The sequence below is a fragment of the Salvelinus fontinalis genome, unplaced genomic scaffold (assembly GCF_029448725.1).
Source record: "Salvelinus fontinalis isolate EN_2023a unplaced genomic scaffold, ASM2944872v1 scaffold_0027, whole genome shotgun sequence".
In the NCBI taxonomy this organism is placed as follows: Eukaryota; Metazoa; Chordata; class Actinopteri; order Salmoniformes; family Salmonidae; genus Salvelinus; species Salvelinus fontinalis.
Genome location: NW_026600236.1, coordinates 234,233 through 247,231, shown reverse-complemented (window position 1 = coordinate 247,231; position 12,999 = coordinate 234,233). Strand labels below are relative to the sequence as shown.

At 42.5% G+C, this 12,999-nt stretch overlaps 1 protein-coding gene across 5 annotated transcripts in view; it reads right to left on the bottom strand.

Moving 5' to 3' along the window:
- Positions 1-12,999, bottom strand: part of LOC129842263 (glutamate receptor-interacting protein 2-like) — a 217,966-nt gene that overhangs the window by 23,091 nt on the left and 181,876 nt on the right. For all 5 annotated transcript variants that reach the window (XM_055910746.1, XM_055910741.1, XM_055910744.1 and 2 more), the window contains exons 19-20: positions 12,171-12,359; positions 10,828-10,984 (exon numbers count right to left, since the gene is read on the bottom strand). In XM_055910746.1, the coding sequence (XP_055766721.1) occupies positions 10,828-10,984; positions 12,171-12,359 (346 nt within the window). The remainder of the gene's footprint in view (positions 1-10,827; positions 10,985-12,170; positions 12,360-12,999) is intronic.

Here is a 12,999-nt window from a genome sequence, read left to right as displayed (position 1 = left end):
ACTTAGAATGCATGCCAACAGATTGCAGATGATTTAGAATGCATGCCAACAGATTGCAGATGATTTAGAATGCATGCCAACAGATTGCAGATGATTTAGAATGCATGCCAACAGATTGCAGATGATTTAGAATGCATGCCAACAGATTGCAGATGATTTAGAATGCATGCCAACAGATTGCAGATTAAGTAGTACACTAAAGTAGATATGGGGCCAGAGCCTTAGAGGAAGTGCTAAGGGGAGGCTGACACACATGAATCACTCACTCCACCACTGATTTAGTGGTGATGACATCACAAGCACTTCTGAGGCACTGCACATACAGCTAAAAGCAAAAAACTATATCAGGCAGAACCAGGGGTGAAAGTAAGGTGCTATAATTGGGTACGGCTTCCCAGCAAAATAAATTGTGGGGGTACGCCGTACCAGTATAACGTGAGCCTATCAAAATCAATGACCCCAAAAAACTATAGGCTAATACACCATTATTTATGTCAGCCACATGAAAACATTAGAAAATTGACCGGAAACCGGGTGATATACGCTCCAAAATGCGTTGTAGTTTCAAACAAAACACTTATATTTTGTCAAGGTGGAGATGAGACCGTGGGTTTGTGGGAAAAGAGTGGATGCATCGATTCATGCTACAAGTGTAGATCTAATGACAATGGCAGAATGTCATTACGACACATCTAGGTGTTTTACAACAGACGTCTCTTTCCAGTCATCAATTTGCAGGTGCACAGTGGCCTGTTGGGGTTAGGATTCTGAAATGATTTGTGGAGCGCCTTAGTTAAGTGATTGTCAATCAGATGAAAACATCATTGATTAGTTGATTTTATACCACATGAAAAGGCCTAGGCTAGGGGAAGCTACGCTTATCCCTTAAGTACATTTAATTAAATTACCAACATTATGTGGCCTAATTAGCTTACTCCTGTCTATACATACATAAATACAATAATTCAAAATAGGCTCTTACATCAGAAAGAAAGATGTGTCTACAGAGGAGAATTTGTTGAATTTGTTGAAGTTGTGGATTGTTTTAAATCACACAGGCGACAGAAGGTCCCGTTACTTCGGCAGCCAAATGCCAAATAGATGATAGTTGAGTTGCGACTGTCAGTGAAAAGAAGAGACCCCAGCCAGGCATATCACAATATTTAAAAATACAATCGTGGAAAAAAGAGTTTGGAAAGTAAATGGCTATTGCTGTAAAGAGATGACAATAAAAAAATAAATAATCCAATCTGTCCAATTAGCCTAAATTATTGGCCTACCTTATTAACCTACCTTATTGGCCTACCTTATTGGCCTATCTTATTAACCTACCTTATTGGCCTACCTTATTGGCCTACCTTATTGGCCTACCTTATTGGCCTACCTTATTAACCTACCTTATTGGCCTACCTTATTGGCCTACCTTATTGGCCTACCTTATTGGCCTACCTTATTAACCTACCTTATTAACCTACCTTATTGGCCTACCTTATTAACCTACCTTATTGGCCTACCTTATTAGCCTACCGTATTGGCCTATCTTATTAGTCTACCTTATTTGGCCTACCTTATTAGCCTACCTTATTAGCCTACCTAAAGAAGATACCCCAGCCAAGCATATCACAATATTTAAAAATACAATCGTGGAAAAAAGAGTTTGGAAAGTAAATGGCTATTGCTGTAAAGAGATGACAATAAAAAAAAAAAAATCCAATCAGCCTACCTTATTGGCCTACCTTATTGGCCTACCTTATTGGCCTGCCTTATTGGCCTACCTTATTGGCCTACCTTATTGGCCTACCTTATTGGCCTACCTTATTGGCCTACCTTATTGGCCTACCTTATTAACCTGCCTTATTGGCCTACCTTATTGGCCTACCTTATTGGCCTACCTTATTGGCCTACCTTATTGGCCTGCCTTATTGGCCTACCTTATTGGCCTACCTTATTGGCCTACCTTATTAACCTACCTTATTAACCTACCTTATTAACCTACCTTATTAGTCTACCTTATTAGTCTACCTTATTTGGCATACCTTTTTGGCCTACCTTATTGGCCTACCTTATTGGCCTATCTTATTGGCCTACCTTATTGGCCTAGCCAGCAGCATACAACCCTGCATACCACTGCTGGCTTGCTTCTGAAGCTAAGCAGGGTTGGTCCTGGTCAGTCCCTGGATGGGAGACCAGATGCTGCTGGAAGTGGTGTTGGAGGGCCAGTAGGAGGCACTCTTTCCTCTGGTCTAAAAAAAAAAATATCCCAATGCCCCAGGGCAGTGATTGGGGACACTGCCCTGTGTAGGGTGCCGTCTTTCGGATGGGACGTTAAACGGGTGTCCTGACTCTCTGAGGTCATTAAAGATCCCATGGCACTTATCGTAAGAGTAGGGGTGTTAACCCCGGTGTCCTGGCTAAATTCCCAATCTGGCCCTCAAACCATCATGGTCACCTAATAATCCCCAGTTTACAATTGGCTCATTCATCCCCCTCCTCTCCCCTGTAACTATTCCCCAGGTCGTTGCTGCAAATGAGAAGGTGTTCTCAGTCAACTTACCTGGTAAAATAACAGTAAAAAATTAGTCTACCTTATTGGCCTACCGTATTGGCTTACCTTATTAGCCTACCTAAGACCGCATTATCTACCAAGGGAATTCACTTCGGTCATAATCACAGCCGTATATATTCCCCCCCAAGCAGACACATCGATGGCCCTGAACGAACTCTATCTGACTCTCTGTAAACTGGAAACCACACACCCTGAGGCTGCATTCATCGTAGCTGGGGATTTTAACAAGGCTAATCTAAAAACAAAACTCCCTAAATTCTATCAGCACATCGATTGTCCGACCAGGGCTGGCAGAACTCTGGACCATTGTTATACTAACTTCCGCGACGCATATAAGGCCCTCCCCCGCCCTCCTTTCGGAAAAGCTGACCACGACTCCATTTTGTTGATTCCAGCCTACAAACAGAAATTAAAACTACAAGCTCCCGCGCTCAGGTCTGTTCAACGCTGGTCCGACCAATCTGAATCCACGCTTCAAGACTGCTTTGATCACGCGGATTGGAATATGTTCCACACGGCGTCCAACAACAACAATGATGAATATGCAGATTCGGTGAGCGAGTTCATTAGGAAGTGCATTGACGATGTCGTACCCAGAGCAACGATTAAAACATTCCCAAACCAGAAACCGTGGATTAACGGCAGCATTCGCGTGAAACTGAAAGCGCGAACCACTGCTTTTAACCAGGGCAAGGCGACCGGAAACATGACCGAATACACACAGTGTAGCTATTCTCTCCGCAAGGCTATTAAACAGGCTAAGTCCCAGTACAGAGACAAAATTGAATCGCAATTCAACAGCTCAGACACAAGGGGTATGTGGCAGGGTCTACAGTCTATCACGGATTACAAAAAGAAAAGCAGCCCCGTCGCGGATCAGGATGTCTTGCTCCCAGACAGGCTAAATACCTTTTTTGCCCGCTTTGAGGATAATATAGTGCCACTGTCACGGCCCACTACCAAAACCTGCGGGCTCTCCTTCACTGCAGCCGAGGTGAGTAAAACATTTAAACGTGTTAACCCTCGCAAGGCTGCAGGCCCAGACGGCATTCCCAGCCGCGTCCTCAGAGCATGCGCAGACCAGCTGGCTGGTGTGTTTACGGACATATTCAATCAATCCTTAGCCCAGTCTGCTGTTCCCACATGCTTCAAGAGGGCCACCATTGTTCCTGTTCCCAAGAAAGCTAAGGTAACTGAGCTAAACGACTACCGCCCCGTAGCACTCACTTCCGTCATCATGAAGTGCTTTGAGAGACTAGTCAAGGACCATATCACCTCCACCCTACCGGACACCCTAGACCCACTCCAATTTGCTTACCGACCCAATAGGTCCACAGACGACGCAATCGCAACCACACTGCACACTGCCCTAACCCATCTGGACAAGAGGAATACCTATGTGAGAATGCTGTTCATCGACTACAGCTCAGCATTTAACACCATAGTACCCTCCAAACTCGTCATCAAGCTCGAGACCCTGGGCCTCGACCCCGCCCTGTGCAACTGGGTCCTGGACTTCCTGACGGGCCGCCCCCAGGTGGTGAGGGTAGGTAACAACATCTCCACCCCGCTGATCCTCAATACTGGGCCCCCACAAGGGTGCGTTCTGAGCCCTCTCCTGTACTCCCTGTTCACCCACGACTGCGTGGCCATGCACGCCTCCAACTCAATCATCAAGTTTGCGGACGACACTACAGTGGTAGGCTTGATTACCAACAACGACGAGACGGCCTACAGGGAGGAGGTGAGGGCCCTCGGAGTGTGGTGTCAGGAAAATAACCTCACACTCAACGTCAACAAAACAAAGGAGATGATTGTGGACTTCAGGAAACAGCAGAGGGAGCTCCCCCCTATCCACATCGACGGGTCAGTAGTGGAGAAGGTGGAAAGTTTTAAGTTCCTCGGTGTACACATCACGGACAAACTGAATTGGTCCACCCACACAGACAGCGTTGTGAAGAAGGCGCAGCAGCGCCTCTTCAACCTCAGGAGGCTGAAGAAATTCGGCTTGTCACCAAAAGCACTCACAAACTTCTACAGATGCACAATCGAGAGCATCCTGTCGGGCTGTATCACCGCCTGGTACGGCAACTGCTCCGCACACAACCGTAAGGCTCTCCAGAGGGTAGTGAGGTCGGCAGAACGCATCACCCGGGGCAAACTACCTGCCCTCCAGGACACCTACACCACCCGATGTCACAGGAAGGCCATAAAGATCATCAAGGACAACAACCACCCAAGCCACTACCTGTTCACCCCGCTATCATCCAGAAGGCGAGGTCAGTACAGGTGCATCCAAGCAGGGACCGAGAGACTGAAAAACAGCTTCTATCTCAAGGCCATCAGACTGTTAAACAGCCACCACTAACATTTAGCGGCCGCTGCCAACAAACTGACTCAGCTCCAGCCACCTTAAAAAATGGGAATTGATGGAAATTATGTAAAAATGTACCACCAGCCACTTTAAACAATGCCACCTAATATAATGTTTACATACCCTACATTACACATCTCTTATGTATATGTATATACTGTACTCTATATCATCTACTGCATCTTGCCATCTTGATGTAATACATGTACCACTAGCCACTTTAAACTATGCCACTTTATGTTTACATACCCTACAGTACTCATCTCATAGGTATATACCTGCAGGTATCTACTGCACCTTGCCTATGCCGTCTGTACCATCACTCATTCATATATCTTTATGTACATATTAGTAGTTGCGGAATTGTTAGGTCAGATTACTTGTTGTTATTACTGCATTGTCGGAACCAGAAGCACAAGCATTTCGCTACATTTGCATTAACATCTGCTAACCATGTGTATGTGACTAATAAATTTGATTTGATTTTTTTGATTTGATTTGATTTACCTTATTAGCCTACCTTATTGGCCTGTCTTATTAGTCTACCTTATTGGCCTACCTTATTGGCCTGTCTTATTAGTCTACCTTATTGGCCTACCTTATTGGCCTGTCTTATTAGTCTACCTTATTGGCCTACCTTATTGGCCTACCTTATTGGCCTGCCTTATTGGCTTACCTTATTAGCCTACCTTATTGGCCTACCTTATTAGCCTACCTTATTGGCCTACCTTATTGGCCTGCCTTATTAACCTACCTTATTAACCTACCTTATTAGCCTACCTTATTAGCCTACCTTATTGGCCTACCTTATTAGCCTACCTTATTGGCCTACCTTATTAGTCTACCTTATTAGCCTACCTTAATAGCCTACCTTAATAGCCTACCTTAATAGCCTACCTTAATAGCCTATCTTATTGGCCTACCTTATTAGTCTACCTTATTGGCCTACCTTATTGGCCTACCTTATTAGCCTACCTTATTAGCCTATCTTATTAGTCTACCTTATTAACCTGCCTTATTAGCCTACCTTATTGGCCTATCATATTGGCCTACCTTATTGGCCTATCTTATTAGTCTACCTTATTGGCACCAGCGGAGAACATGGGCCATATCCCCGGTGAGTGTACATATTGACTGTCCTTATCCTTTGGTCTGTACCACTTTTGTTTGTTTTTGGAGAATCATTTCCTCCTCCAGGTCAGATGGACGGTCCTAACTCTAACTCTAGGCCTATAGCCTAGTTCTAACTCTAACTCTAAGCCTATAGCCTAGTCCTAACTCTAACTCTAAGCCTATAGCCTAGTCCTAACTCTAACTCTAGGCCTATAGCCTAGTCCTAACTCTAACTCTAGGCCTATAGCCTAGTCCTAACTCTAACTCTAGGCCTATAGCCTAGTCCTAACTCTAACTCTAGGCCTATAGCCTAGTCCTAACTCTAACTCTAGGCCTATAGCCTAGTCCTAACTCTAACTCTAGGCCTATAGCCTAGTCCTAACTCTAACTCTAAGCCTATAGCCTAGTCCTAACTCTATCTCTAAGCCTATAGCCTAGACCTAACTCTAACTCTAGGCCTATAGCCTAGTCCTAACTCTAACTCTAGGCCTATAGCCTAGTCCTAACTCTAACTCTAGGCCTATAGCCTAGTCCTAACTCTAACTCTAGGCCTATAGCCTAGTCCTAACTCTAACTCTAGGCCTATAGCCTAGTCCTAACTCTAACTCTAGGCCTATAGCCTAGTCCTAACTCTAACTCTAGGCCTATAGCCTAGTCCTAACTCTAACTATAAGCCTATAGCCTAGTCCTAACTCTATGTTAGCGGTGAGCGGGTCAGCTGTTTGTTTCTCCAGCGGGTCAGCTGTTTGTTTCTCCAGCGGGTTAGCTGTTTGTTTCTCCAGCGGGTCAGCTGTTTGTTTCTCCAGTGGGTCAGCTGTTTGTTTCTCCAGCGGGTCAGCTGTTTGTTTCTCCAGCAGGTCAGCTGTTTGTTTCTCCAGCGGGTCAGCTGTTTGTTTCTCCAGCGGGTCAGCTGTTTGTTTCTCCAGCGGGTCAGCTGTTTGTTTCTCCAGCGGGTCAGCTGTTTGTTTCTCCAGCGGGTCAGCTGTTTGTTTCTCCAGCGGGTCAGCTGTTTGTTTCTCCAGCAGGTCAGCTATTTGTTTCTCCAGCGGGTCAGCTATTTGTTCACCCGTACCCGCCCACAATTGCTAATAACCCATCCACAACCGCTCAACTATATGTGATAAAGTGAACAATCTGAGGCCCGCACCAAATCTAGAACATGCACTAATAGGCTACGGCTCAAAGGCAGAACCATGTTTTTCAGGATTTCTTGTTGGCTGATTTTAGATATGTTTCTGCTTCCAAATTTCCGTCATTTTGGTAAAAGGCTATTTGTTAGTCAACTTGTCTATAATTAGATACATCAATCAATCAATCAAGTTTATTTTATAAAGCCCTTCCTACATCAGCTAATATCTCGAAGTGCTGTACAGAGACCCAACCTAAAACCCCAAACAGCTAGAATGCAGGTGAAGAAGCACGGTGGCTAGGAAAAACTCCCTAGAAAGGCCAAAACCTAGGAAGAAACCTAGAGAGGAACCAGGCTATGAGGGGTGGCCAGTCCTCTTCTGGCTGTGCCGGGTGGAGATTATAACAGAACTTATACATGTAGCTTCTCTTCTGTCATTATACGTTGCCCTGGACGACTACATAAACCCTTTGCTCCTCAACAGAATAATGTAATATATGAAATGAATGCTTCAATCTAGTTGACATAAAGTAAAGTTCTCTGTCTTCTTTCACAGAGCAAAGACGTTTTGGGGACTGTGAAAAAAAAAAACGGGAAAGATTTTCTGTGTCCAAATGTCCAAATGACATCCGTTTGACTGGTTGTAAGGACAAATAAAGCTGTGAAAACGACCAAAGATTTCAGTTTGGCCACGATGCATATTTTATGTGATTGAAATGCTAGCTGCTTTTATGATGAAGACAGAACCTCTACAGATGGTATCTAATTGAGCATTGCATTCTCTCAAGATGCAGAAATAAATAAATCATATTTATCCACTCCTGTTACCAACAGAAATAAATCATATTTAGCCACTCCTGTTACCAAGTCCAAATTATGCCCACATTTAGTGTATCATTTTACTGCAATAAATGCTTAATTCTGCAGGAGTTAATATTAAGGCTCTGTGAGAGGTTATAGATCTACAGTCAGTGTCCAGATGTCAGTTTCCATTTAACCCATCAAAACAGTAGTCTACAGTTCCCTTGAAATGCCATAGGCCTATTTTTGAAGTCTGGTCTTGTGACTGTGGAATTGCCTCACAATCGTCACACACACAACACAGCTGGCAGTGCTATCATCCTGTTTTAACCACTTCACCAAATATGATCAACTTTCCTTCCGTAGATTTTGTCTTATTGAATTAAACTCCGACAATGTACTTTTTGTCTCTGTGGGCTGATGTAATTTTTTTTCGCCCAGTTCCCCAAAACATTATAAATCGATTGGCTGTGTAGGCTATTTGGCGAGTGTACTGTTAAACCCTGAAGTTGAGGTTCACCCACTAAAACCCGACTGAATTAGCCGAAAATAATGAAAGAAAAACCTCAACGTAGCCTATAGATATAAATCGCACAAGAATTATACATTCATTAATTTTTTTTTAAAGGTATTCTCTTTATTCAACCCGTCGCCGCACAATATTTAAAGACCCGTCCGCCGCGTGCGGATATAACCGCCAGGGACTACGCGTTACGAGTCAATCCCTGCATCACTAGTCTACGCCACTTTGAACAGTCTTGTTTTGAGAACAGTGATTGAGTTAGGCCTACACAATAACTATTCCATTTACTCACAGTATGAATAGTAGGCTATCTTACATAAGTCTGCAAAATAAGAGTTTGCACGGAACGCTTTATTATAAAGTTGCGTGTTTATGGTTGAAAATTAGCTTTGAGTCGCCTATGTTAAAAGGTATTGCAGGTTAAAATGTATATGACAAACCTTTACTACACCTAGGCTACTATATCCATCAACATAATTTGTTAAATTAATAAGGATCTATATGGAATCTATGATTTCACCCCCTTGGCTACTATATCCATAAACATCATTTATTAATACGGATCTATATGGAATTCTATGATTTCACCCCCAGGCTATTAGGCCCATAAACATCATATATTAAATTAATACGGATCTATATGGAATTCTATGATTTCACCCCCTTGGCTACAAGGTCCATAAACATCATATATTAAATTAATACGGATCTATATGGAATTCTATGATTTCACCTCCTAGGCTATAAAAAAATAAATAATTCTACATGCACTTGGCTGTCCTGTGCTGGTAAGAAATTAGATCTACTTTCACCCCTGGGCAGGCCACACCCCAATTATTTAGCTGTCTAGAAATAATTACATTACTTTTTTCAACTCTATCTGTGAATCTAGCTTTAGGTGTGTTTGATGTTATGAGGGTTACACAGGACTTTGTGGACTACCATGAAACACCTAGTCATAGTAGTTCTGAGTTCATGAGTGTTTGTAGTTTATTTTTGAAACCTGCAAAATGGCTGGTACTATTAAGGGGTTCCAGTGATTTCTCCCTGAAGGTGAGTCACAGTCATCTTTGTTGAAGCCCCCATCGCTCAGTGATCATTTGAGGATTAGGACATTCTATTCAACGTAACACGGAATCAGCGGCATCATGTGGGAAAGAGCCCTGGCTGGCAGTTACAGTTCATGACACTCATGAATCACTCAAGATGTTTAGTGATGGTGTCATCACAAGCGGCTCTGAGGTCACACAGCTAGAGGCAAAAAAAAAACAGACATGCCCTTTTGCGGCTCTGTGAACCCATTGCTCTGTGAACCCTTTGCTCTGTGAACTCATTGCTCTGTGAACCCATTGCTCTGTGAATCCATTGCTGTGTGAACCCATTGCTCTGTATACCCATTGCTGTGTGAACCCATTGCTCTGTGAATCCCATTGCTCTGTGAATCCCATTGCTGTGTGAACCCATTGCTGTGTGAACCCATTGCTCTGTGAATCCCATTGCTCTGTGAATCCCATTGCTGTGTGAACCCATTGCTGTGAAAAGAAAAGCTGCACACTATCAGAAACAACAGTTCAACATTTCATAAATGAAAACATTTCATGAATACCAACATTTCGACAGCAAGCTGCCTTCATTAGAGTTTAAAGGCTGTGAACCCAGCTGTGCTGTCATGATTGGTTGCTCGGGACTCTGTGGACTAGCTACACAAACCCTGTTTATAAACGATCAAACTATAGTTCAGTTCTGCAACCTGCAAATACCAGATACTGTCATTGGATTTCCTATTTTTTGCAAACCTGCAAAGTTTCAGTACGATCATGAGGTTTCCATTGTAGAAATCTACAAAGACCGGATACTGTTATGGTGCCTACCATTGTTGTAACTGGTCAAGTACCTGCCATTGTTACAACCTGCAAAACTTCCGGCAATTTTACTAGAATTCCAAGGTTTTCTATAAATCCCGGTTGGCATAGTCCAGCTTTATTTCCAGATTTTCCTCCTGATTCCAGCAATCTTCTAACCAGGATGTCTGAAAAACCTGTTCATGTTGGGGAAAGGCACAGGCCTTTGCTCCTCTATGGGGCCTCTCTCCTCAGTGAGTGTTACTCTGAAGGCTTATATGAGATGTACAGCAGATAGCACCTACAGGTCCTGCACGCTCTACAGTGTCCACAGGGAGACAGTATACAAGGAGGGGTGAGAGGTTTGGCATGAGGTCTCCTCAGGGAGACAGTATACAAGGAGGGGTGAGATGTTTGGCATGAGGCTTGAGGGTGTCCTAAAATGTACACCGTGCAGGTGGTCTCCACAGTGAGTCTTACCCTGACGGTTTGTCCCAGTCGTCTTCACTGAAGCCACCGTCACTGAAAGGGTAGTTCTTAATACGGCGGGCCGGGGGTGGGGGGCTGGTCCTCTGCTTGGCGCTCCTCCACTCATGGGGGTGCAGGGCGATGCCTGCTGCCTGGTGGTTGTAGGGCCCTGCAGAAGGGGTGTTGGTAGAGGTGAGGGTGGGAAGTGAGGCAGAAAGGGGATTGGATAGAATAAATGACAATTTGGAGTGATAGGTCTATTACAATCACTTGTGTACAAACCTATTGGGCTGGAAGGACCATGACAAATTGGATACATAAAGTATAGAACCATAGATATATCAACTATAGAACCATAGATTAGATCAACTATAGAACCATAGATTATATCAACTATAACACCATAGATTATATCAACTATAGAACCATAGATTATATCAACTATAGAACCATAGATTATATCAACTATAGAACCATAGATTATATCAACTATAGAACCATAGATTATATCAACTATAGAACCATAGATTATATCAACTATAGAACCATATATTATATCAACTATAGAACCATATATTATATCAACTATAGAACCATAGATTATATCAACTATAGAACCATAGATTATATCAACTATAGAACCATAGATTATATCAACTATAGAACCATAGATTATATCAACTATAGAACCATATATTATATCAACTATAGAACCATATATTATATCAACTATAGAACCATAGATTATATCAACTAAAGAACCATAGATTATATCAACTAAAGAACCATAGATTATATCAACTATAGAACCATAGATTATATCAACTATAGAACCATAGATTATATCAACTATAGAACCATTGATTATATCAACTAAAGAACCATAGATTATATCAACTATAGAACCATAGATTATATCAACTATAGAACCATAGATTATATCAACTATAGAACCATAGATTATATCAACTATAGAACCATAGATTATATCAACTAAAGAACCATAGATTATATCAACTATAGAACCATAGATTATATCAACTATAGAACCATAGATTATATCAACTATAGAACCATAGATTATATCAACTATAGAACCATAGATTATATCAACTATAGAACCATAGATTATATCAACTGTAGAACCATAGATTATATCAACTATAGAACCATAGATTATATCAACTATAGAACCATAGAGTCTATGCTGCCTTGTGGGGTCAAACCTTGGATGTCGTAGCCAGCATCGATGCCGGAGACGTCCCAGGACATGGTGATAAACCAAGTATAGACCTATCATTAACTCTAACCACAACCCTAACTCTGGTCTCACCATGTCTACCACTAGTCTTTACCTTGGCTTCCGTAGCCGGCGTCGATGCCGGATCCGTCCCAGGACTCCATGGCAGAGTCCACACTGGGAATGGTGGTGGAGTAAATCTCTGACAGCTTGTTGGTCTTCTGAGAGTCTGTCATGTCCGACACCTCCTCCGTGTCACTCAAATCATTCTCCATCTCTCCATCCTTCTTCTTCTCGTCTGCCACTGGAAGGAGGAAGTAGAGAAACATCTGTTCAGAGAAGGGTCTCTGCGTGTTGTCGGGGCACATGGACTATGTTTAACAGTAGTGTACTATGTAGGGAATAGGGTGCCATAGGGCTGGTCTAAAGTAGTGCACTATATAGGGAATATGGTGACACTTGGGACGCTGATTAAGTTTTTAATAAACTATGTTCTCATACGAGAGATGTTGAAGGGTGGGAGGAAAATACCAAACCTGGGTCAAATATGTATATGTCAAATACTTTCAAATACGCAGTCCATTACGAATCTCAAATATACCGTACATTACGAATCTCAAATACACCGTACATTACGAATCTCAAATACACCGTACATTACGAATCTCAAATACACCGTACATTACGAATCTCAAAATACACAGTACATTACGAATCTCAAATACACTGTACATTATGAATCTCAAATACACAGTACATTATGAATCTCAAAATACACCGTACATTACGAATCTCAAATACACAGTACATTACGAATCTCAAATACACAGTATATTATGTACTCAAACACGTCAGAGAATATACCCATTGGACTTGGGGCTCTGCTGGGAGTTTACCTCAGATTTAGATTTTTTAAATTCTGCATTGCCACTAAAATCCTTATA